The 23,467-nt window shown below is 44.5% G+C and overlaps 1 protein-coding gene across 1 annotated transcript; it reads right to left on the minus strand.

The window, feature by feature from the left end:
• Positions 1-165: 165 nt before the first annotated feature.
• Positions 166-20,861, minus strand: LOC128745391 (muscle segmentation homeobox). Its single transcript, XM_053842455.1, has 2 exons — positions 19,890-20,861; positions 166-506 (listed from the first exon to the last, which is right to left on the minus strand). The coding sequence occupies exons 1-2, from the start codon at positions 20,485-20,487 to the stop codon at positions 166-168; spliced, it is 939 nt and encodes a 312-aa protein (XP_053698430.1). The 5' UTR covers positions 20,488-20,861.
• Between the last annotated feature and the right edge of the window lie 2,606 nt (positions 20,862-23,467).

A 23,467-nucleotide genomic window follows, 5' to 3' on the forward strand; every position in this document is an offset into this window, starting at 1 on the left:
TTCTAGATTGAGAGCAGGAGTTCCGGCTTTAGGGAAAACATTTGGTTTCAGTTCTCGGGAGATACTTTTTACAGTTGCACATCGCTCTGGGGCGCGCTGCGCTCGCTTACGGGCTAATATTCACAGAAGTAGCCGCGGGCCGCGGGTGGTGGTGGTCCGGTCCGTTCAGCCCAGGTGCATCGCTCCGCCCATCAGACTGGGGTGGAAGTAGCCCATGTAGAGCTGCGCGCCCGGCGCCCGCCCCAGGGCCGCCATCTTGATCTTTTCCAGTTCGGCTTCCTGCAGCCGTTTCGCCTTGGCCCGCCGGTTCTGGAACCAGATTTTCACCTGCGTTTCGGTGAGCCGCAGCGACGAACTGAACTCGGCCCGCTCCGCTATGCTGAGGTATTGCTTCTCGCGGAACTTCTTCTCCAGCGAGAGGAGCTGCTGGGTGGTGAACGGCGTGCGGGGCTTTCGGTTCGGTTTATGCTTCCGCAGGTTGCACTTGATGCGGGGGGGTTCGTTATCTGGAAAACAAAGACCAATAAGATCAGGATTAGGATTTGCGTTAATCGGTTAAAGTGTTTATCAGTGTTCAAATGATATTCCAGTGGGTGATGTAATCTTTAGCTTCAACTACGACGATTGATCGCACCGAACAGAATGTGACCCCACAAAAGAATTAATCTGCCGGCGTACTGTCAGAGAAACAAACTTCACTTCCAGTCGGATAAAAACAACCATAATTCACCAGATGTCACAGCTTCAAGACACAGCGTCACACTTAGCGCCTAGATCGGTGTCTTGCATCTTCCTGTTTTGGTGCTGCCACCGACGATTGTGTGGGTGAAATTAATGAACTGCGCTTTTCTTGAAAGGCGGAGAAAGTTTGAAATCATAATAAATTTTCCACGCGCTTCGGCGCTGCCGCGTTGTTTGCCGCCCAGCAGCAAGGATCGATGATTTAGCTGGAAAAGTCGACGTTCCTCAACAAGAACAACAAAGCAACGCGATCGTGTCGCCGAGCTATTTCATCTCATTAGTTAAGTATGTTTGAACGATCGACTGCTTTGGAAATCGGCAACGCGGAACGCTGTCAGTGATATGTTATTTCTGTGTTCTTCTGCGCTCCTGTCGTCGTCGGATGCCAGCAGACGAAGAAGCGCTTGAAGAGGAGGACAGACGAACTCGAGAACGCTACTAATAGACTATTAGCTTAAATTGATACTGTCAAGGCTCCCGTCCCAGACCTCACTCCCCGGGTACGGCGCACCGTCATCGACCGGGAGTTAATTGAAAGGAAAACTCTTGTCTTCAAGAGACACTTGAAGCAATGAGACGCTTTCAAAGTGGTTGCTCACGGTAGCGCCCGAGGAAGCAGAGGTGCGGCCAATAATGCGCTGCTCTTCCGCCAACCTACCACTTCTCCTCCTCCGACGGCGTTGTTGTGTGTTGTTAAACAGTTCGTCGAGTAAGTGACACAATAAATTATAACCTCAATCGGCAGGTTGACTTCCCCCTGACGTAGCTTGGCTTAGAAGCTTAATTGAATGGATTGTTAACCGAAGTGACATGTTTTGTTGTTGCGCTTAGAAGCTCACAAGGAATTTCAACCGATTTGACACATGTTTGTGGGGCAACTCTTTTTCACTCTGCCTCAGGCAGGAATTTCGGGCAAGATTAATAGCCTGCTTTCAAAAACTGCTGCGACAACCTTAGCCGTAATTACGCCAACTTTGCCAACAAATGGATGACGAAACTCCGTCCGTCCGTCGATGAAGTTCAACAGCTTCTCATATTGCTCACCGGCTCAGGGTCTCTCCGTGAGACCCCCTCCTCGGGGAGGAGGCTCCCGGGCGGGTTACCAGTCACGACCAACTCCGTTTGTTAGTAACAACCGGTGATGATTAATTGTGTTTTATTGTTTTTCGTCTCGTTGTGGTGATTGCAGCACTCCTTGAAATTGCTTAATTAAGTAATCATCCTCGTCGCTGCCTACCTCTCCGAAAGCAAACTAAAACCAGCTCCTGCAATAGCACACAGCAGCTCAGCAGATAAAACTATTTGTACTTCGATGCGCTCGCTCGATAGAGCTGTTGTTCGCTCGCTAGCCAGACCAGCCAGCTGCAGGCTTCCGCAGGCGAAACAAAAACGGTTGCCAGCTCAGTGGAAAACCGCCAGTCAACATTTCTCAATTAAAATTAATTACATTCATATCGCTCTCCCTGCCGGTTCCACACTGCGATTTGCAGGTATGGATCTGCATTCCCTTATTCCGTGGCGACAGAAATGCAAATTTGTCTCGACTGCATGTGTTTGTGCGACGCGCTCGCTCGTACGAGCGGCGGAAGGGTTCCATCCGAAAATGGACCGACTGAATCGAGTTTTCCAACCCAACGCAGCACCCAGGACAAAAACAGTGGCTGACAGCGGGCACTCCACGGTGAAAAGTAATGTTTTATTGCCACTAGACATGCACGGTTGTGCGGCAATCTGTGGTCCCTACTTTCCAGCCAGCAGCGGGGCCAACAACAACGGAGAGGCAACATAGTTTATGGTTGCATTTCAAAATTCCATTGACGGCATTTAATTTGTTGTGTTCGGATTTCTGCAGCTCGCCGTTTTGCGGTTTTTGGTTTATTGTCTTTCGTGTGTTGCTTCGGTTGGTGCACAACCCCTTCAGGCTTGATCCCTGCCGGGTGAAAAATCCGGACGACTCCGCAAAAGGTGTGAATGCAGCAAATAAAGGTAGGCCTTCTTCGAACCGTTCGCTAACGTTTGCAGGCATCGCGGCGACGATGACGAAGACAGCAGTACAGCCATTGCACATAGGCGCAACCAGCATCATGCATGGCTGCTGCAATCGCTACACTATTTGGCTTGATAATTTTCACTTTTGCCTCTCTACGCGAGCGAGCGAAACGGGTTTGTTTTGTCTTCCCTGGCACACATCGCTTGCAACAACAACAAAAGTGACTCTCTTTCCAGGCTTCTTGCTCACTTTACCTCTCCGCACTCGGATTCCACCGCGATGGTACTGCACAATGTGTAAATTGCAGTTTAATAAATTAATTTTATAGCCTTTTCAAAACACGATCCCACCGAAGAGGTGGCGGGATTCGGCTGCCAACGTGCCACCGGAGGAAAAGCTATTTTGCACTTCTGCAATTTGTACCCCACCCTTTTCGCTACCGCCTTTCGCACTCTTTCGGTAGTTGCCGGTACAAGCGAATCGATTAGCACCGGTTACCAGCCGACTGGAAGGAAAGGTGCTGTCGCGGCTACAATGGGCAAGGGCAAGCGGGTACACATTTGCATGAGGCATTCAAAGCACACCGTACACGTATGAAAATTAGCCCGCTCGCGCTCTCGGACTCGGGCACAAGCCCCAGCTGGACAGAAAATCCTAAACTCACCGAACCGATGATGGTTCTAATTGCTATGAGAAGGTCATGAATATGCATTTAACGCGGAATCGATTCGGCACGGTCGCTGCACTATATTCTCTTTCGGGACATCAACGCCGTAGTGTGTAATGACGTTACGCAGTAGCGGGAACGAATAAAAACAAAAATCATAGAAATAAAATTTAAAAAGAAAACTGGAAGTGGAATTTCACTGTTAACCTTTCGTTCAGTCATTGCAGTGTCGACCCTGGTTCGGCCATCCAGTCAGTCAGTCAGTCAATCACTGCTTGATTGCGCACTTAGCCTGGAGGCTGCTTCCTCGCGCCATCTGCTTTCCACTGCTACCCTCGTCGGTGTCTCGGTCATCAAACCGCAGCAATTCATTAGCTACAATCAAATAAATAACTATCAAACGGCTTGCTCGGCCCGTACGATGGTCAGTTGATTCGCGCAACAAGCTGCTGATTATGTTATAAATTTCGCGCTTCGCCGCGAAGCTGCAGAGGCAAATCTTTTGACAAATAGTCTTCGCCCTCTCCCCCTCTTCCTCTACCACGATCACCTAGTTGTTGTACTGGCTGCAAAGTGCGATTGTGTTTTCTCACACCAAGTCGCTGCAAATCGAATGGAATTTCTACAGCGATTTCCGTCGCTACCACGCGCGTCGCTTGTCCTCTCAAAAAACCAACAGCAGCAATCATGTGGATCTTCTCATCGAACGATCAAGTTGTAGTTGGCCGCCGCAGCCGCGGCCGGTGCTTGCTTTTGTCTGCTGCCAAATATGTGAAATTCTAGCCCTCCCTTTTATTTCTCGCCTGTCTCCTCCTCACCCCATAAGTCAGTCGTCGTTGGCCGCGCGGCTTCCGCTGGCCTTAGCCTCGATTCGATCCGGCGCTGTTACTTTGATGTGGTGCGGTATTTTGCATGCAATCATGTTGAATTGCAGTTTTTTCTTGTCTTTCTATTTCTCTCTTCACTTTCATGTAAATTCCCGAATGATTCAACTGCGAGTCACCGAGCGGAAGAGACAGAGCACGATGAATGTGGCTCATTTTAATTTGATTCTAATTGAAATGGTGCGCTTAAACGATGGTTTGCACTGCGAAAAGGGTCACCCTCTTAATTAGTCAGTGATTTGAAGCTTCAATCAGCAGCAGAGACTTTGCCAACCAACGAGCCAACATGAAGCGAGCGAGACAGAGGAGATGCGCCTGCGCTGGTTTTCCATTGGCCGGACGGATGGTTTCAACGAATCAATAAACGACCCCTTCTCGGGTTCGACCGAGTTTATTCCCGGATCCAGATGGGATGAAACGATAAAAAGTCCCATCCCCCGGCCGGGCGGCCTGCCAGCAGCAGGTAATTATCCTTGCCGGGAGCCCAACAACGTTGTGCTTTCATAAATATTCCGGCTAGGCGAGCGATAAAAACTAACAAAAACATCAAACGCTCTGCGACGAGGCCAAGTTTCGGACCACAGAAAAAAGGGCAGCAATAATTAACCCTTTTTCCAACGTCGAACGCATCGGAAACTCATAAATAAGCGTATGCCACTGCTGGCGGACTTATCGGAGGTGACAATCTAGTCGTATAAAATTTGATGTGTTCTCTGTTTTTTTTTTTGTTTTCTGTGTCTTCCGGAGCGTCCAGGGTGGAACATCTGCACTCGCAATGAATGATGGCCTACGAAAGGTGGTTGTAATTTAATTTTCGAACTAATTAAACACCCCTTTTTGGACGGAAGCGCGTTGATCCAAGCTGTTTCGTTGCTGATTGAGGAAACGGTAGCGTAACCCGCCACGCACTCCGTCGCCAATCAACCCAATTTTAGGTTGAATTTAGAAAAAATGAGGTTTCTCAACTATTGGACACCTTCCACCGAAGAAGCACCGTTGTGCATCCGTTTTGTCACTAACGTTTCGATGCTCCCCTTAGCCACCCCCCCTTCGCAATCCAATTTGCTCGGCTGAATATTCTCACTAATTAGCTATTTTTTCATTCCGGTTTCCTTGTGAGCTCGCACAACTCACGCGGCGGAGCCACCGCAGAAGAACGCATGAGCGACAAAAAGCTGCGAAACCGTCAGCTCCGTTGCACCACTAATGGACTAATTAAATCAATTACACCTGTGATAAAACATTTTAATGGCTCAATACAATTTATAAGCGCGTAATTCGACTCGTTTCTGAACCCGGCGGATGTTTCCATTCGGGGTGTGCATATTATCGCCTCATTAGCTGATAATAAGTCGACTGAATTCGCAAGGTCCTGCTGAAGCTTTTTCGCTCCAACGACAGCGGGTAGCTAGAAGAGCTACTCAAGCTTTGCCGGGGCTTTCACAGCCAGATCAATTTGTTTGCTCATGAGATAAAACCAACGAAAAAGGCCAAGACAGAAGCCAATTAAAATTCACTATCAAAGCAAGCGATAAACAGGCAAATTTTGCTGGTCCGACCGGTTCAATGGGACACACTAGGCCTCGTGCTCAGTCCGGACCACTCGTAATTTACGTCAATTTCTGTTCCGGTCCGGTTGGGGTTCCGAGGAATAAAAGTGCAATAGAGCTCGAACTCGAACCGTTTTCCGTGAACAACTTTGGTCTCCGACTGGTAGACTGTTTATCCGGTTACCCTGTCAACGATAATTTTGACACTTTTGGCAGCCTTCACCAATGAGAGACAACGGAACAGAGCCAGCAAACTGGCGAACCATAATTCCTCCGCACAAACAAATGTACTCATAAATCACGCACCCCTCCCCGGTCCCGGTCGGCCTTCGGCCGGTTACGATTTCATCCGTCCGTCCGCACGGTCAACGCGGTAACCAATTGAAAATTATCCAATCAGTGCACGGTCCGAGACCCCAACAAGGAATAAAACCAACATCGCCGCAACACGCTCAGGACCCAGCCCAACCCAGAAAAATTATGATCGGGCAATAATGCAATTAATTTTTATTGCTTAATTTATACCCCCCAATCATCACCACCGTCGGACCGGTCGGAGTATGGGTGGACTAAATTGAAACTTCCGATATTTGTTTGCTTGTTGTTCTCCCCCTTCGCGATTACCGGAAAAATGAAACCGTCAACCGCAGCGCAGCGCAGTGCTAGAAAGCGACGGCACCAGCACCAGCAGCCCAGTAGTAGTTCGGAACCCATGTCAGAGTGTTTAGCCTTTATTATCGTTATTTACACTTTTGTTTGGCCTGTGTTAATCATTTATTTACTCTCGAGCCCGGTCGCTTTTCGACGGCTACCGACTCAGCACGCAGCACAAGGGCAGCGCGCGGGGAGGGGCCAAAAATTACCGGCTCGAGATCTTACGACATGATACCGTCATCATGGAATTAATTAGTACCGAAAATTGAATAAAAGCCTGCCAGGGTTTGCACTCCGGTCGAAGAGCCGTTGGGCGAGAAATATAAAATATGAATATTTCATTTAACCTGCTTTAATTGCCCACTCTTCAGGCTGGCGATCATTTCTGGACTGGCGCGTTTGATATTTCATCGGTTGTATCCCGTGGCCCGAAAAAGGGTTCGCGACGGGCTGCGCAGTTCGAACCGAACCGCATGAAGGCGCGATTAGATCCATATCGCGTAAATGCTAGTTTTGTAATTCCAAACACCGCCCCCTGGCTGCCACTTTTCCTCGATGAGGCGCGATAGCGATCGCCAAATAGTACCGAAAACGCCGGTCGGAAAACGGTGTTTTACGAGTTTCTTTTGTTGGACTAAAACCGCACTGCTCTGCCTTGCACTGTCCGGGGACCACAAAGAAGGAAGAGAACAACGAAAAACCCGCACGCGAAAATTAATTTTCAGCCAAGTTCCCGGAATGCATCGCGGGACGCGACTGCGCTGCGCTGCTGCATTCCCCGAGCGACAACGAAATGCGCCGTTAAATAAAAGAAATATAAATTAACGGCTTCATTTACGGCTAGTACCTTCTGCTTTTGCTCTGGGATGCTGACGAGATGTCATCCGAATGAACGGTTGGTAGGTAGGTAGATATGGGCCGAGTGAGAGGGGGCTTCCACCGACCGTCAGCACTCCCTCCTGCTTGGAGTGGATAAATTTATTTGCGTCCACAATTTGGCAAACACAATCGAGCAAATCCGATGCGGCGATTCATTTGGCGCTACATTTGGTACATTTCTAATTAATTGTCGCTGACAGGAGGAGAGGTGGTCTGGTTGCTGCTTGTCGTCGACTGGGACGGGGGAAGGAACAATCGGAAAAGAGTCCTTTGTTATTCATGATAGTGTTAATATCATGTTGGGTGTCATTCACTAAAAAAAGCCAGAAACAGAAACTTGCACTGAAACAATGACAACGACTTCACGATATTTGCACTTATATGTTCGATTAAAAATCTTTCTCAATTTTTACTATTTACTATTCATAAATGCATAAACGTATTGTATTGGTATTGTCATAATTAACGAATCAATCAATCACGTGCTAGAACATTTTTGACTGCTGACCACTTATGCGTGCGATTTCAGTCGTTCCCAATACTGTAAACAGTGGCAGGCCCTCCGTTCCCAACAGGTCACGAATTATTTCCCTTTGCGGTCAACCTAAACGAAGTTGATGTCTTGAACGTAAAATGAGTTCATAAAGTGTGCAACCATACCCCAGGTTGGGCAGTTTGGATTGATATTCTAAAAGAATCTAATCATAATTGATGTCTTGTGCGAAAAGATGGATGCTGGAATGTAACGTTCCGCACTTATTACTACGCTAGTCTTAACAGTTTACCAAGACACAGTTAGTAAGGAATCATACACGAGTTCTACTAACACTTTCATCTGAAAACTGATTATTTATTGATTTATTTATTTGTCAATTTGTGGTCTACATTAGGCTTATACAAATTTGAAAAAAAGTTTATGTCGCCCCTCCCTTCAAAAGTTTTCGAAATGTGAAGGGGCAAAAAAATAAAGTCTCGGGCAATTTTTCAAATAGACCTATGTGACAATGAGAGATTCTCTTCGCGTCTCCTCTCTTCGCAAGTTCAAAGCAAAATTCAAATGAAGTTATACGTTTGTGGCTCCCTAAGGTGATCCTGTGGCACTCCACTATTATCAAACTGGTTCATCTCTACCAGGATGCTTACTTTTTGTGCTTGGGTCGAAAAATTTTAAAGTTTGGTCTGGTTTGAACTGGAATTTAAGTACTGTACAAAATTTGTGTACTAAATTCATAATAACATGGTTAAATAAACGCTGGTTTCTTCTCTTTTGTTTAGTATTGAAGGTTTGATGTTATTATTTTTTTCTTACAGCATTTACATCAATACATTTACAAAATGATAAAAGAGCGGTGAGGTTGCTCTCCTGTGGTACGCCAGAGATGTTGCAAAACGAGTCGGCAAACTCAGACTCGATCTTCACATTCGGCCACATTCAGTGTGTTAGGTACGATTGTAGACATCCTTGCAGAACGCTGCGGAAGCGCCAAGCTTCTCAAGCCTTGCATGGAGCTTACCATGAATCATCCGTTCAAACGTACTGTACGTCAATTTCAGCAAAAATATCAGCATTTTTATGACACACGATGCAAAACTAGTTATTCCTTAATACTTTAGTTTGTTGCCTATCATACGCGCTCAATCAAAGTGAGGTGAGATCTATTTAAATACTTTTTATCATTAAAGAAGTCCTACCAGCAAAATTTCGTACGTTTTTTCGTGCGACGAAGAAGAAAATGTCGACTAATCGTTTGAATTTCCGTCATTTATAAATGAAAATAACTCACGCAAGGCATTGTCGTTATTCTACAGCCAGGAAAACTTGCCTAACCTGCAGGAATTTTGCAGAATAATATTTGGCATACCGTCCAACACAAATACATGCGCGTTAGCTTCGTAAACATAGTTGTGATTTTTAGTTCGGACTATGAAAAATTTTGATGAACGGATTTTAAAACGGTACGACGAATTTAAGTAATAAAGTCAGCTGCGTAATTTCAATAATCTGCTTTAATAATCGCTTTTCAGTGATTTCAAAGTTCACGGATCGGAAGGTAAGTGTGTTTTAGTCAAATCAGCACAAGAACTTTTGGAGTATTCATTAAATCAAACAAATCATGGAGTCATTCATTAAATCAAACAAATGATGAAAATTAAAATGGTTTTACTTACTACGACGGGAATTAGAAATAAACCCTATTTTTTGGTTTGTTCTTCCAGCATCAGCTGTTCCCCAACATGAGGCAAACATCATTTATATGCACGCTTATTTCGTGTTCGCTAGTGTGGGTGCTTGAGCTGTCAGAAAGCTCTATTATTATAACACCTTTATATATTACATGTACTTTGAATAAACGTCAGTTGATTCACTAACAAATAGCTTACATGGTGTCAGAAGTAGCGGAAGAGCCGATAGTAACTGGTCAAAACCTAGTGCAAAGTGCAAAATGGCTGCACATCAATCGGTAGAACTCAAATTTCCAGAGTCCCAATTTCTGATTCAGTGAAGTCCTAAATCGAATCTGAACGTAATCCGACACAATGGCGTCGTCAGCGGGATTGAATTTACAATTCATTAGCGTGCTTAAACCCAACAGACGACAATGGTCTTCGTACGACGTTAAGTATTGCTGATCCCTCCAATGAAGATGACGAACCCAGCTAGCATTTTCATATGTATAAAAAAGGTAAAAATCAGCATTACGTACAGATATACATGCTGAATAAATCGTATTTCATGCGCAAAATTGGCATATCCGTACTATTTTGGAGGCGATATACGTGATTACGAATAATTTCGAGCGTTACGACTATATAAGTATTTATATACGATAATTTCCGATTAAGCGCGAGTCGCTCCGTACTACTCTACGATTTTGTGCCGAAAATCGTATGTATGTCAGTCTTTATCATTATATACGACAGAAAATCAACTTGATCCCACTTTATCCAGCTTTAGTTACCATTTCGAGTTTGTTAGGAGATATTTACGATAGTTTTCGTACATTGATATACAAGTTGGTGCTAGCTGGGAAGTGCATATCGAACAAACTTTCGCTGGACGTTTTCTAGTTTGGTGGACCAGATAGACTCGTGCGAGTTCCAAACGATGCTCGCAAATTCCAGCGTTGACCGTACAATAGAGTAATAGAGCGCTGATGTTCTACCCTATTCAGTTTGACTCAGGAAATTTCGTAATAAAACTCTATCTCCCTTCTAGTGCGATAAAAACTGATGACGCAATATATCTCCACACTCAATAACAATTGATTCCTTACGCACCAGCAACTAAACAAGTCCAGAAGCTTCTGTAAGATTGTGCAGATCTCGATTCGTCTGATTGCAAGATAGATTTTCAAATCATCAGCGCAGAAAAGCCTTCCACCTTCATTGAGTAGTAACGCTGCATCGTTTATGTAGATACAGAAAAGCAGTGGTCCCAAATTACTACCCTGTGCTAGACCACAACCATTTTTAAACGCGGCAGACCGGCAGTTATCAAGTTGTACGAAAAGTTACCTATCCATAAGGTATGTTTCCAACCATCTGCCAAATCTTGTGGTACATCCAAATTTCTCCAACTTGCTCAAAAGAATAGTATGATTAACGGTATCAAAAGCGACTTTCAAATCAGCATAAACTGTATCAACTTGGGCTTTACCACTCATAATATTTTGGCAGAACGATCTGAAGTTCACCAAATTTGTTTCTACAAATCGCTCGGGAAAGAATCCAAGTTGTAGTGTGCTTATATAATTCTGGTTGGCTGCAAATAACGTGTCTTTCATAGCAATCACGAATATTTTGGATTCAGCACACATAGTATTCCTCTGTGGTTTACGAAATTGCATAACCATGATTCTCAAAAATGGACCTCAACAATCATTACGAAGTAGTTTGACGAAGACAGTTGATGCCTAGTGTCGGGCGGTTATCGGAGAACAAAATACAGTAGAAAATACAAAATTCTTAATAGGAGCCTCTATCTCAGTTATATTCGGAAAGCTGAGCGAAATCTGAGCAGTTCAATCCTAAAAGCTTTCGGAGATTTATAAACAAGAAACCTCAGGAGGATAGTTTATCCTCCAGCGTATTTCCTGAATGACGTCGAAGCGACTTCTCTACACAGAAAATGTAACTTGTTTGCTAAACATTGACAATATTGCCAGAGCATTGTGGTTTGCACCCAACAACGAAATTGGAACCACAACTTTTACAGCTGCACTGCTGAAGAAATGTTGCAATGTCTCAAAAACACCGATGGGTCACCGAGAGATATTCAATCTCACTTTGCTAAGCGCCAGCAGTTTTCTAGTCACTGGAAGTCGTCTTTCGTGTTTCCGGCTTTCAAGAGAGGTGACAAGCATAACGTAGAAAACTACCGAGGAATTACCTCTCTTTGTGCTTACTCAAGCGTTTTGGAAGTCAAATTTGATAGATTTTACATCCTTGTGCATGCCAGCTGGACCAACTAGAGCAGGTTGACCTCGTTTATACCAACCTGAAGGCAGCCTGAACCGAGTTGGCCATGGTATTTTGTTATCTAAACTCAATCAACTCGGAGCTTCGGCAACTTTTACAACATAACTTGCCTTTTATCGGAAATTGCTCAGCAGTACCTCAAGGTAGCACTCTAGGATCTTTACTGTTTTGGTTGGTTATAAATGATTTAGCTCGAATTCTATCGCCTCGCACGTCATTATTTTATGCATAAAGAGGACGCAACATTTTACACAACCATCCGCACCGAAATGGACTGCCTGAGACTGCATCAGCTGATCAACACGTTTGCGGACCCTACTAGCACAGTTGTTGCGATGCAGTTGTAGCAACCGATTTGCGTCCAATTTTATTCATAAATAAGTTACTACATCGAAAGATACCAAGAATGTACTGCTTGGGGAGTGGTGCGACTAATTGACAACCAGCGGAACGAAATGTACAGTTATTAGTTTCTTCCGCGAGAAGCAAACATTGGTCTATGACTACTGCATTCGTGTCCAGTATCTGCATCGTAGTAATGTTGTAACTGATCTCGGCATTGTACTAAACTTCCAATAGTATTATGACATAATTAGCAAGGTTAATCGCCAACTCGGGCTTATCATTAGTTAAGGAATGGGAAGGAGTTTCGAGACCCAGGTACATTGCAAATCACTTGTACGATCACTCTTTGAAACAAGCCGTATTGTATGGGATCCACGGTTTGCGTTTTGGACCTAGGCAGATTGAAAGCATCCGGAAACGCTTTGTGCAAAGTGTATGCCGCACATTACCGTGCAGTAATCCGGATAATTGGCCACCTTACGAGGAGCTTTGCTAATTGATCGGTGTCACTTCATCTGAACAACGACGGAAAGATATCAAAACTTCGACGGCCCATAAAATACTAGCGGAAATATGTAGCTATACCCTCTTCAGTTGCATTACCCATCACGACCTCAACGACTCCAACACGAAACACGACGTACCAGCTATAGCCTGCAACTTAATTTTTACTGAAAAAGTACCCTAGAAGTTCAACTTTTGGTTTGTACTATCATAAGATTTATCTATATTGAACGAAAAAGAATCTATAATCAATATATTTATGTTAGCTATTGACAGAATATAGTTCAAAACCACACAAACTAGTTTCACAAGCCAGTCGTCTAATATTCGAATTACGGCTAGACGGTGCTGCTAGAGTCAGTAGGATCATTGCACGATCTCCGTAATTGTGCTGTACTCTAATAACCGGCTGCGAAGTCTGTCGATAAAGTAGGGTCTAGTCATCAAGAACCAAGACTTTGCTTTTTTAGTCCAAAATAGAAATAGAAGTTAGGCCCTTGTCCTTCAATTACCCACCGCCTACTATCTGTAATGCAAAATACGATTTTACATTCATTTACGATTTTACAAGTTTGGACATCGACACTGACATTAAAAAGTGTGCGAATCAAATCAAAACCAAGATAGCCTTGAATCGGATGTCAAATCTCCGAGTGCTATGATTAGAAACTACTATTAGAAGAGAGAAAATATGCCTGGTTCATTGATATTTCTGCATTAATTTATCATAACCACCAAATCTATGAGTTGCATAAGTATATCTTCTAACTTTTCCATGCAGAAGCTCTTGCCACCAATCGATCAATATCAAGTGCTCATGATATAGAACAACTCCTAATTTCGATCGATAGAAATCAACGACAACGCCACGAACCCCAAGCATTCTCCCTCGCCGGCGCGCCAGCACAGCAATAAGTCCTGAAACTGTAAAAACTGTCAACTGTCAATCAGCTGGTTCGGTTTCCGTCACTGGCTGATGGCAAGCTGCGCGATTCATGCTCGGCGCGACGCGACGCGACGCGACGACGGCACGTCCTCGAGAACTTCGCCCATTCTCTTTTCCCAAACGAACGAACGTGACGACAGCAGCAGCAGCAGATCCGGAACCTGAATCGAAGCCCAATTAGTGGAGGACTGCCGCACAGCATCCGAGCCAAACCGGGCCGGACCGTAAGAAGTTTCCACCAAAGCGAAGCAGCCAAAATATGTCACTCGCTCGCACCGGAGTTATCCGCCCGTTGGATCTCCTACCGAATTTTCGGATTCGAGTCTACAAGACTCGCAACGGTCCGCGAACGGAGGCGCAGTAACAACGAAACAAATTAAGCTCCACTTTCCACCGGCGCTGCTACGCCGGAGCGTCTGCCGAGCAACGGCTTAAGCAAAGTGGCTACTTAAAAATTATAATAACAAATAAATTAACAACAATATCTTTCCATGTTTTCTTTTATTATAAACAAGTATCAAATTAATGTAATAATACTTTCAAATCACTTCGCCGTGGTCACTCAAAACCGGGTTCGATGGGGTCTGAAGTGCCTGAAGACCGGCGAACTCTTAGCCTGGCCTGGCGGGGAACAAGGAACGGGCAGAAATTCGCACCGGTAATGGCATCCCGGCACGCAATGTGTTTGTTCTGTTGTGGGCTTGCTTTTCCTCACCTCGAAAACGCGCTCGCTTATGCGAGTCTGTGTTTTCCATTTGTTCGGTGTTCGGGATCCACGGTGTGGTTCGCCCATTCTCGCACAAGCGAGAGTTTATTTCGTTTTATTATTATTTATTGTAATTAGTGGAAATTAATATTAATTTCTGTTTGCTCACAGTCGTTTTGGCTCGGCGGCTGGTTGGGGGGATTCAACTGCAACCGGGATTGCGAGAAGCTTTTATGGCTTAATTTACTCCGAACAAGCTGAAGTCGGTGGTTTATCAGGTAGAATCAGATTTGGTTTAAAATTGTATCTGTCCGAACTGAAAATCAGTAGGTCAGTTCGATTAGTTCCGATTCGGTTGTCCACGGCAGAAAGGCAGGGAACAGAGCTTGCTCCACTCTAGTCTAACACACTTCCTCTCACGAAACCTAGCAAGACATAAAATTTAGCCGAATCTAATTAGGAAACAATTCCAGCCAACCAAAACCACTACCGGCTACCTCGAAAATAAAAATAAAAACATGAGGGGCCCTGCAATTGATCAATTTATATGCGTCCGCCATTTTATTGCCCGGTTCGGATTACTTGGATCGGCGGCCTCTGGCCTACAGCGGACGATTAAATTGAAAAACAGCAACCCTCTAGCAAGCCCGCTCAAAATGTCAATGAGGGAGGCAACATTCTCCCCCTCCATCCTCTCGTCATCGGATCGTCGGACTAGTCACAAAAATTTGTTAGCTCGTACCGGTTTCTGGTTGTTGTTGTCGTTTGTTTGTTCAAAATTCCACACCAAGAATGATTAGCAAAGCCTTTGACCCAACAACGTCAGTGCCAGCTCGGCTCGGCCGTTGGCAACAGAAAAGCAACAACATGCAGCAGCAGCGTAAGCGTAAGTGTAATTTCAATTAATTATGCGATGTTTTTCTTCGTCTCGAATGTTCTTCGGCTGCGCGGGGGGAAAAATCACGGTTTTTAAAGACCTCGCCAGTCTCTAGCGCAGCCGAAGAAGATCTAAATTAATTAATCTCTCTGGCTTTTAACATTAATTAGCAACCGTAATTGATCGTGCAAAATCGTGTTCGCCTGAGCTCCGTGCGATCTGCCGCTTGGTTGGCTGCCATTTTGCATCGTCACTGTCTCCGCGGGTTTTTTCCGCCCTCCGGCCAAACCGACGTTGATTAATTGATTTGACTCCCAGCAGTCCGTCCCTCTCTCTCCCTCTCTTTCAGATGTCAAAATCGATTCTTTCGGCATGCTAATGAGTTTGGTTGTTTCGCGAACGCACCAAGAAAGCCGCCCCGGCTGGAATTATTAAACCATTTTCCTCGCCCTATTTCGGACTTAATTAAGCCATTCCGGCCGTCCGTCCCTTGTAGGCCGGTCATTTTCGAACTAATTTCCACCCCCACACCTGTTCCGTGTTGTTCGACCCGTTCGGAATCATTCAAAATGGCGTTCCACCATGCGCTGGTAAATGGGGAAAATTGTGTCAACAGGAATTCCTCTACGGACAAATCGATTGCTTGCACCCTCGGGCTGCCTGCAAGCCGGGAGAATTTATGCAGGACAACGATTTAACATTATCATTAAGCGTTGCTCGCTAGGAATCGACGGTGAGACCTGAGCTGAGCGGACGACGACAACGACGCTGTGGAATTGGATCCACTCCGCGGAAGAACCGAGGATGTGAAAGATAATTTACTACCCCATTGTTTTTGTCTCCCGCAAATCGGCCCGCTAAGAATCGGCCAACAATAATAAAAGAAACCCAGCAATAGTTTATGATTTTATTGTGGGTTGTGGTACTCTTTACCCGGCTGCCTCATCGTCGTCGACCTCATGTTGATTGTCCCAGAAATCGGAAGAAGGAGGTCTGGAAGTTCGAGCGCAGGGGGCCAAAATCGATTGAGATTGCAAATTTGAGCCGTGCATCGGAATCAGCCCGAAGAAGAGACAAACTACATCGGAAACTATTGTTTCTGTTTGTTTTCTTTTTGTTTTTTTTTTTTTTTGTTGCTTTTTTGCGAGTTGAGTCTGTTCCTGTAGAAGGGAACTTTTGTAACGATTTCATTTCGCCTTCAATTCGACGAAGAAGCTGCAAATTTGAAATGCAAATCTTCGCTCGCGAGCGTTTGAAAGTGGTTGATAGAGATTTGGTGTCCGACGAAGGGCGAGGAGAAGAGTGGAATGTAAACTATGCCTTCGGACGGACGATTTCCTCGAACAAATTCGATCCGAAGCGGGGTGCAGGTTTTCCGGAAAGGCTTAAATTTTTCAATTTATCATTCGATTTGTTGTTTCAAATCGTCAATTGAATCCATGTAATAAAGTTAATTTTTCTAGCACGGACTTCAAATTTGGTGTAAGTGGAGCAAATGTGATGGAACTAAATATAATGACAAAATAAGAGAAATACAATTTAAAAAGAAATTTTACAGTTTTGACTCCCGGTGACTAAACTGTGGGCATTCGAGATTCAAAAAATTCGGTTCAATTTGAAAAACGTTAAATCAATTTCTTAGTTTTAACCGTCAATTACGGTTTGTTAAAAAACGAAGCAAATTTCTTGTACAATCCAATTTGGAGAATTGTTTGATTTTTTCCTTGACAAGGCTACATAGTAAACTGCTGGTGTACAAGTCAATTGCGGAGTTGGTGCTACGATCCCATTGACTCTAACAGTATCACTCAGGCGAGATTCGAATACCGACTACAACCGAGTTAGTTGGATCAGTGTCCACGGAGCACGGACATCAGACGAAATTTGGCTCTCCGCGGCACTATAAGTGGTATTACTAGTTGGTTCTCAACCGACTTTAGGAGTAATCTTATACTCCTGGTGACAATTCAAGTAACATTGCATGAATAATTGATCCCATATGGCATAAGCAAATTTAAGACTCAATTTACGTTGTAAATAGTATCATCTAGATTTCATCTTTTTTCAGCTTTTATAATCAATTTATGTGATTGTAAATCGATTGATGTTGATCGATTGATCGATCACAGTGCAAATATTACCAGAAAAAAATTCTATCAAAATTTGGTGCAAAGAAGTTAAACTAATGAATGGACTGCAAGTTACTTCGTTAAGGAAACATACAAATGACACAAAAAGAGCTCTTACCTCTTATTAATAAGCTTTTCTACATTCCATTATTTTATGAAGATATCAATACTTTTAATAAATTCAAAATAATTTATGTAAAGATAGTTAATAGAAGTTTAATTTGGAAAAGTAAATCACTTCACACTCATAAACGAAACAAAATTTGAATGTTGATTTGAATTTGAATGATTTTCAGCAAACTTGGTTTTCTAACACAGACGTCATCAACTATAACCGATTGTATTCTAACACGTGTAAATTTGAATCACTATCAAAATGATAGATATAAAATTTAAAAAGAAACCACTAAACTGAATCAGCCTGCCTATTACTGTCAAAACTCGCCCTGCTCCGCTGCCCCACAGTGCCACAGCAAGCTACCAGTGTCATCCGCATTTCCACTGATCCACAATCTATTCACATCGACAGCAGATGCCAGCTTCTCGCTCACCATGACCGCCATCCATCCATCCATAGTGTCACCCACAGAAGTATCGCTTACTCCGAGTGCGCATCTTCAAGCCGGTACAACAGCAACAACAACAACCCGTTCGGTCGATGGTTGTTGGCCGCACCAAAAATTCCCGTGAATTTCAACAAAATCACACATGCGTGCCCCGTGCGCCCTTCGCCGTTGCCGAAATCTTATCCGGAAGCGTCCAATAAAAACCACTTTGACGAGCTAATTGAAGACAACAGCTTTGCCTGCCAGAGTTTTGACTGCTTCGGGTTACTTTTTTTCTCTCTCGCAAGAACTAAAGCTGTGACTGAACCTAATTACACGCTCCATATTAGAGAACGAACGCACATGTGGCGTCCACCGTGCAGCAAAAAAACTCCGACCAAAAAAATCGAGGATAATCGCTGGGCGCTGGGAGGCATGTCAGTCGAAGTAAACGGTTAAATCATAATCGAATAAATCATCGAAACCGTCGCCAACGTTGGCGATGACAAAGAGTAGAAGTGCATTTTGTATCTCACCGGCCGGCTCAACCGTTCGCTGTCCGCTCTTTTCCCAACATCACATACGACGAGAGACCCGAAAAAAAATCAATAAAAACGAACCGAAACTGTTATAAATAACATTCAAATTAATTGCCGCACTGTCTTCTCCATCAGCAGAAGCAGCAGCAGCAGGAGCAATTTCGGGCGCGGGCTTTCAAAGTCCGTCGGTTCACTGAAAAAAAAAGTAACATAAACAAAAAACGAAGCAAAACGGAGGAAACATGACAAGCGGTAGGAGAAAAAAAGGACAACTTCCAGGTTCCCAGAATCCGCCTCGAATTTATATCGATCACACACCATAATTAATTGGTTTCGAGTGTGCTTCCTTGCGTCTGGCCCGTCGTCTCCGCGCCGGGGCAAACCAGGAGGCAAACAGTCGAAACGGCAAAGAATTCGAAAAATTGACATGTTTCGTTCATCCAACTTGGACCGATTTTTTTCTCTGCTTTTTCCTGCTTTCGATTCTCGGGTGGACAACAGATAAGAACGCTAATTAATAGATTTTAGATACATGGGTTTTTATCTCGACAAATAGGAGGAACACAAAAAAAGCGAACCAGGTAGCTTCCTTCGGTGGAAGAATTCTCGCCGGAGCGGTAGTAATTCCCACAGTCCGGCGAACTCGCGTTTTAGTTTGGAAAGAAACGGCTAAGCTAATGGGCTTCGGTTTTTTTATGAACTGCCAAATGGCTTAATCATCTTGTAATTAGTTTCTCGCAGGCTCCGCGCAATCGGCAAAAGAGGAAGTTCATTCATAATTGCCCAACCCTTTGTTTGATTTTGTTGTTATAGTTTTTATGGCGATTTAATTAGATTGCAAATAATGCGAAGCACTGCAGTGCATCAGTAGAGGCCATCTACTATCAGCCAAAATTCAACAGACTTTCGTAAACTATCCAGTGGCGAAGGCTGCGAAAGGAGGCGATAAATTTCTCCCCTTCGAACAGGCCAAACCTAGTCACGAAGTGAAAGAGTGCCAACTCTTTATTAACATAATTTCCCAATCTAAATTCTCCAATTTAATTAGGCGCTGTGTTTCACCCGGGAATCGGACCCCGTTCGGTGTTGGTAATTAGTTACAGTTTGGTTGACTAGACTATCGTCGTTTCGGTGGATTGCAGACCCGAAGACGCATTCCCGGGTTCAAAATGATCGCCATTTTGCTCGCTCAACGGCATTCGATTCGCTCGATTAAGACATTAACGTTCCAACTAATTAACGGAAACCCGTAATAGCGATCCAGCTGGCTCGTTCGTCACCAGAGCAAACTCGAAACCACTAATTAATACACAAATTCGAGCGCCACCGCGCCGGGAATCGCTAAGCCGGGGCAAAGCTCACACACAACTAGAATCTAATTGACCCAGCAGGAAAGTCATTGAACTAACTAGCAAATAGTAGGACAAATAGATAGTGGCAAATAGAGAACTCACCTCCACCAAGCTGTCCCGTGCCGAAACCCTGGCCGGGAAATAGACCGGGCGGTCCGAAGGGACCCATCTGTCGTGCTGCGGCCGCCTGCCAGGGCATTCCGCCACTCATGCCACCCCAAGCTGCTGCTGCCGCTGCCAGGGCACTGAAGGGTGTAGGTCGGATAGGAACATGGCCCGCGGCTGCCAGAGCCGCCGATTGTTGCAGCAGAGCCGGCGAACCCTTATCCGGATGTCCAGGATCGGAACTACTGTTATCATTGTTGATATCCTCAATGTCTACAATCGAGTCTTCCTGATTGGAGTCGTAATCATCCGATTCCAGCAGACTGTGCGGGGTGTCCGACCGATCCAGGTCATTCTTAATGGAACCACTATCGTGTGCCGATCGGGGAGAACTACTCGCATGGGATAGGTTAGCCGGTAACAGGATCTCCGTCGCAGCCGTCACGCTGGACGGTGTTCTCGGTCGGGTGTCCGCCAGTAGCGATGCCACACTGAAGTTACTGATCCGCGAAGTGCTCTTCTGTTGCATGGGAACCGTCGGGCTGGTCATCGCCATTCGTACCGGAGTTACAGTCATTCCTGATGATTTTAGCATATATAAGTAGTTGGCGGCCTCTTCAGCTTCCGGCTGGCTGCTAGATGCTTCCTCGCATCAGCCAACTCACTTCCTCAGAACAACACACACTCGAAAGCAAAATTTCCAAACGTTCCAAAATCAAAACAACATCTAGCACTTCCGTTCGAAACGCACTACTTGTCTTGTATGGTCTTCTATAAGTGTTACATCCAGCCTAATTTCGCACACTTTCAACCTTCAACGGAAGAATAGAATAAACCGAAAAATCGATATCGCTTATCTATCGGCCCGCTTCACGTCACACGATCTCAGATCTGCTCACCACGTCTATTGGCAGCACAAGCCTCTACGTATAACGACGGCAGCACGTCGGAATCAGAGAGTCAACACAACAAAAACAACGGCGACTGACAGGGCACTGAACACGTCAACGGGTTTGTCTCGATCAACTTGCGAATTGCGTGCGTACGATTCTACGACTGTCTGACAACTGACAAACAACCAGTTTGTCCACTGGCAGGGCACCCAACCGAAAGCGATCCGGTTCTTGCTGTCGTTTTCGTCTCACTCACACCATCGCATCGGTCTGTTTAAGTTGCCTCGGAAACCCGACCACGAGGGGCGGAGTCACACTCTTCCTTTTGCCGTGATACTCACCTCTCGATGCTTCACACCGTCCTACAGACCAATCAGCGCCAAGTACATAAGCCTCCTGGTTGCTGGTTTTGTTGATTGCATTTACACACATATTCACTCACTTGCGTTAGAGCGTTAGAGCGGGGACGGCCTGTCTACTTTACCTCGCCATTCTCCCTTCTTTTGCGCTGCTTCTGGCTTTATTCCAATAAATGAAGTTGTTCATATTTTACGATTATGTCCGCGTGTATCTTCTACCTCAACCAACCTCTCCACCCCCAGAAGAGCAACCTTTTCGACGATATGTAGACAGCGGGGCTGGTGGTTCGTCTGGGGGCCGGCAGGGTGGTGGTGGTGTTGGTGTCAAAGTTGGCGTTCGCTCGTCTGCTCCTATTTTCTGCGCTATGCACATCCGCCTATGTGTGTGTGTTTTGTATGCGAAGCTGCATGGCATGCTTGCTGTCAGTCAGTCAGCTTCTTTTGCTTTAGGGAGCGCGAATTCAATTAGCCTCTCGTTTTTCGCTGCTGCCTGCATGCCCGCGGAGTGTTCGCGTGAGCGAAAACGAGATGGCGACGAGCGAACGAGCGAGCGAGTGAACAGCAAACCGGGGCCTCGATTATATTCAATTTTCATTCCATAATTTCTTATTTACTGTGTAATTAATTTTGGACAAAATAGTCTCTTCGCTTGGTTTCCCCTACTGCTGCTGCTGTCGCTGGCAAGCTTGAGGGTAATTTTCCTTATTTCAGCTCATTTTATTCTTGTTAATTTTTAATGGATTCCATGCCAACCAGCAGAAACGAAACGATGCGGTGCTGCTGATAAGCTGAGCTTTGGCCAATTTCGTACTTCTTACTTATTATTACTTTTTTTTCGGGGGTTGTGGGTTTCGTGCACTCGGGCCGCACTCACGCGTGTTCATGTTTTTCCCATTTTCCGGCTGCAAAATTGGGGTCGCTGTAGCTATATACACTGGTAATAATTATTGTCCGAGATTCGACACCATCAATGATTTGTTCTGCGGATAATTACCGCGCATCAAATTTGTGTTTTTTGTTTTATTATCCTGTGTTAATTAAGCTGAAAACGAATGGAATAATGTGAATATTTTTTCGAGACGCGAATAAAACATGAAAGTGAACCAAGATTTGTATTAGACGGTTGAGCAACTCGTCAGGACCGTCTTCCGACGGCATATGGTTGGTCTTGCACTGTTCGGTGAATTTGATCCAGTAGCGAAATGACAATTATGTATTCATTCATAATTTATTTTAAAATGACTTTAACCCTGGAATTATTCATTTCTAATAAAGTGTCTCGTTAACGATTTGTTGTTTCAAATCGCCAATTGAATCCAAGTAATAAAGCTAATTTTACTAACACGGACTTCAAATTTGGTACAAGTGTAGCAAATGTGCTGGAATTACAAGTAATGAGAAAATAATAGAAATACAATTTGAAAAGAAATGTTACAGTTTTGACTTCCAGTGACACTGAAAATAGGATTTCTGGCCCCACATATTCTAAAGTATGCGCATTTGCGATTCAACAAGTTGGATTTAATTTTAAAAACGCATATTCCGAAAAACTTCTAATAAAATTAATTCATAATTGTAAACCATCATTTCTGGCTGGTTAAAAAAAGCAAAGTCCTTGTGCTATATTCCATTTGGAGAATTACCGGAATTTTTGTGCGACAGGCTTCATAGCCAACTGCTTGCTGGTGTACAACTCAACTGCGGGTTAGTGCTACGACTTAATAGACTACCAGTTCCTCCCAGGCGAGATTGGAATATACGATGACTAGCTTGTTGGACGGACCACTGTGTGTGTCACAAGGCTCACTGGGAAAATAAACAGACATCAATCGAAATTTGGCCTTTCGCGGCCCTACAAGTGATTGTGGCTTTAAAGCGTCGCTTATAATCCGACGGAAATAAATGATGTTCACTTTCACGGACCAAAGCGGAAAGATGGTAACGTTTCTCTCTCTCTCTCGGGAACCGAGCTTTCGGAGGATGTCTAAGATCAATTCATTTAGCGCCCAAACATTCACGACACTCTCCCCTAACCGGTCTATCCAGCAATTAATATGATGCTGTAGACTAATAAGTTTATCCAAACTGCACTTCCTGAACGCGGTGATCTGCCTCCAACAGCAGGACTTTGCTATCTTGGTCCGCGATGGCAAGTTTAGACACTTGCGAATTCAACTACCTAGACTTTAGAAAAAAGTGACAAGGATTTCCCGTCCAATACGTAAAAAATTATTTATTTCGATTAAGCCTAAACCAAGTTGTTGCGCTGAAAGTCAACAAAGTGTAAAACTACCCTTTATCTTTAACCAATTTTATAGTTGAA

This window comes from Sabethes cyaneus, chromosome 1 (assembly GCF_943734655.1).
Source record: "Sabethes cyaneus chromosome 1, idSabCyanKW18_F2, whole genome shotgun sequence".
In the NCBI taxonomy this organism is placed as follows: Eukaryota; Metazoa; Arthropoda; class Insecta; order Diptera; family Culicidae; genus Sabethes; species Sabethes cyaneus.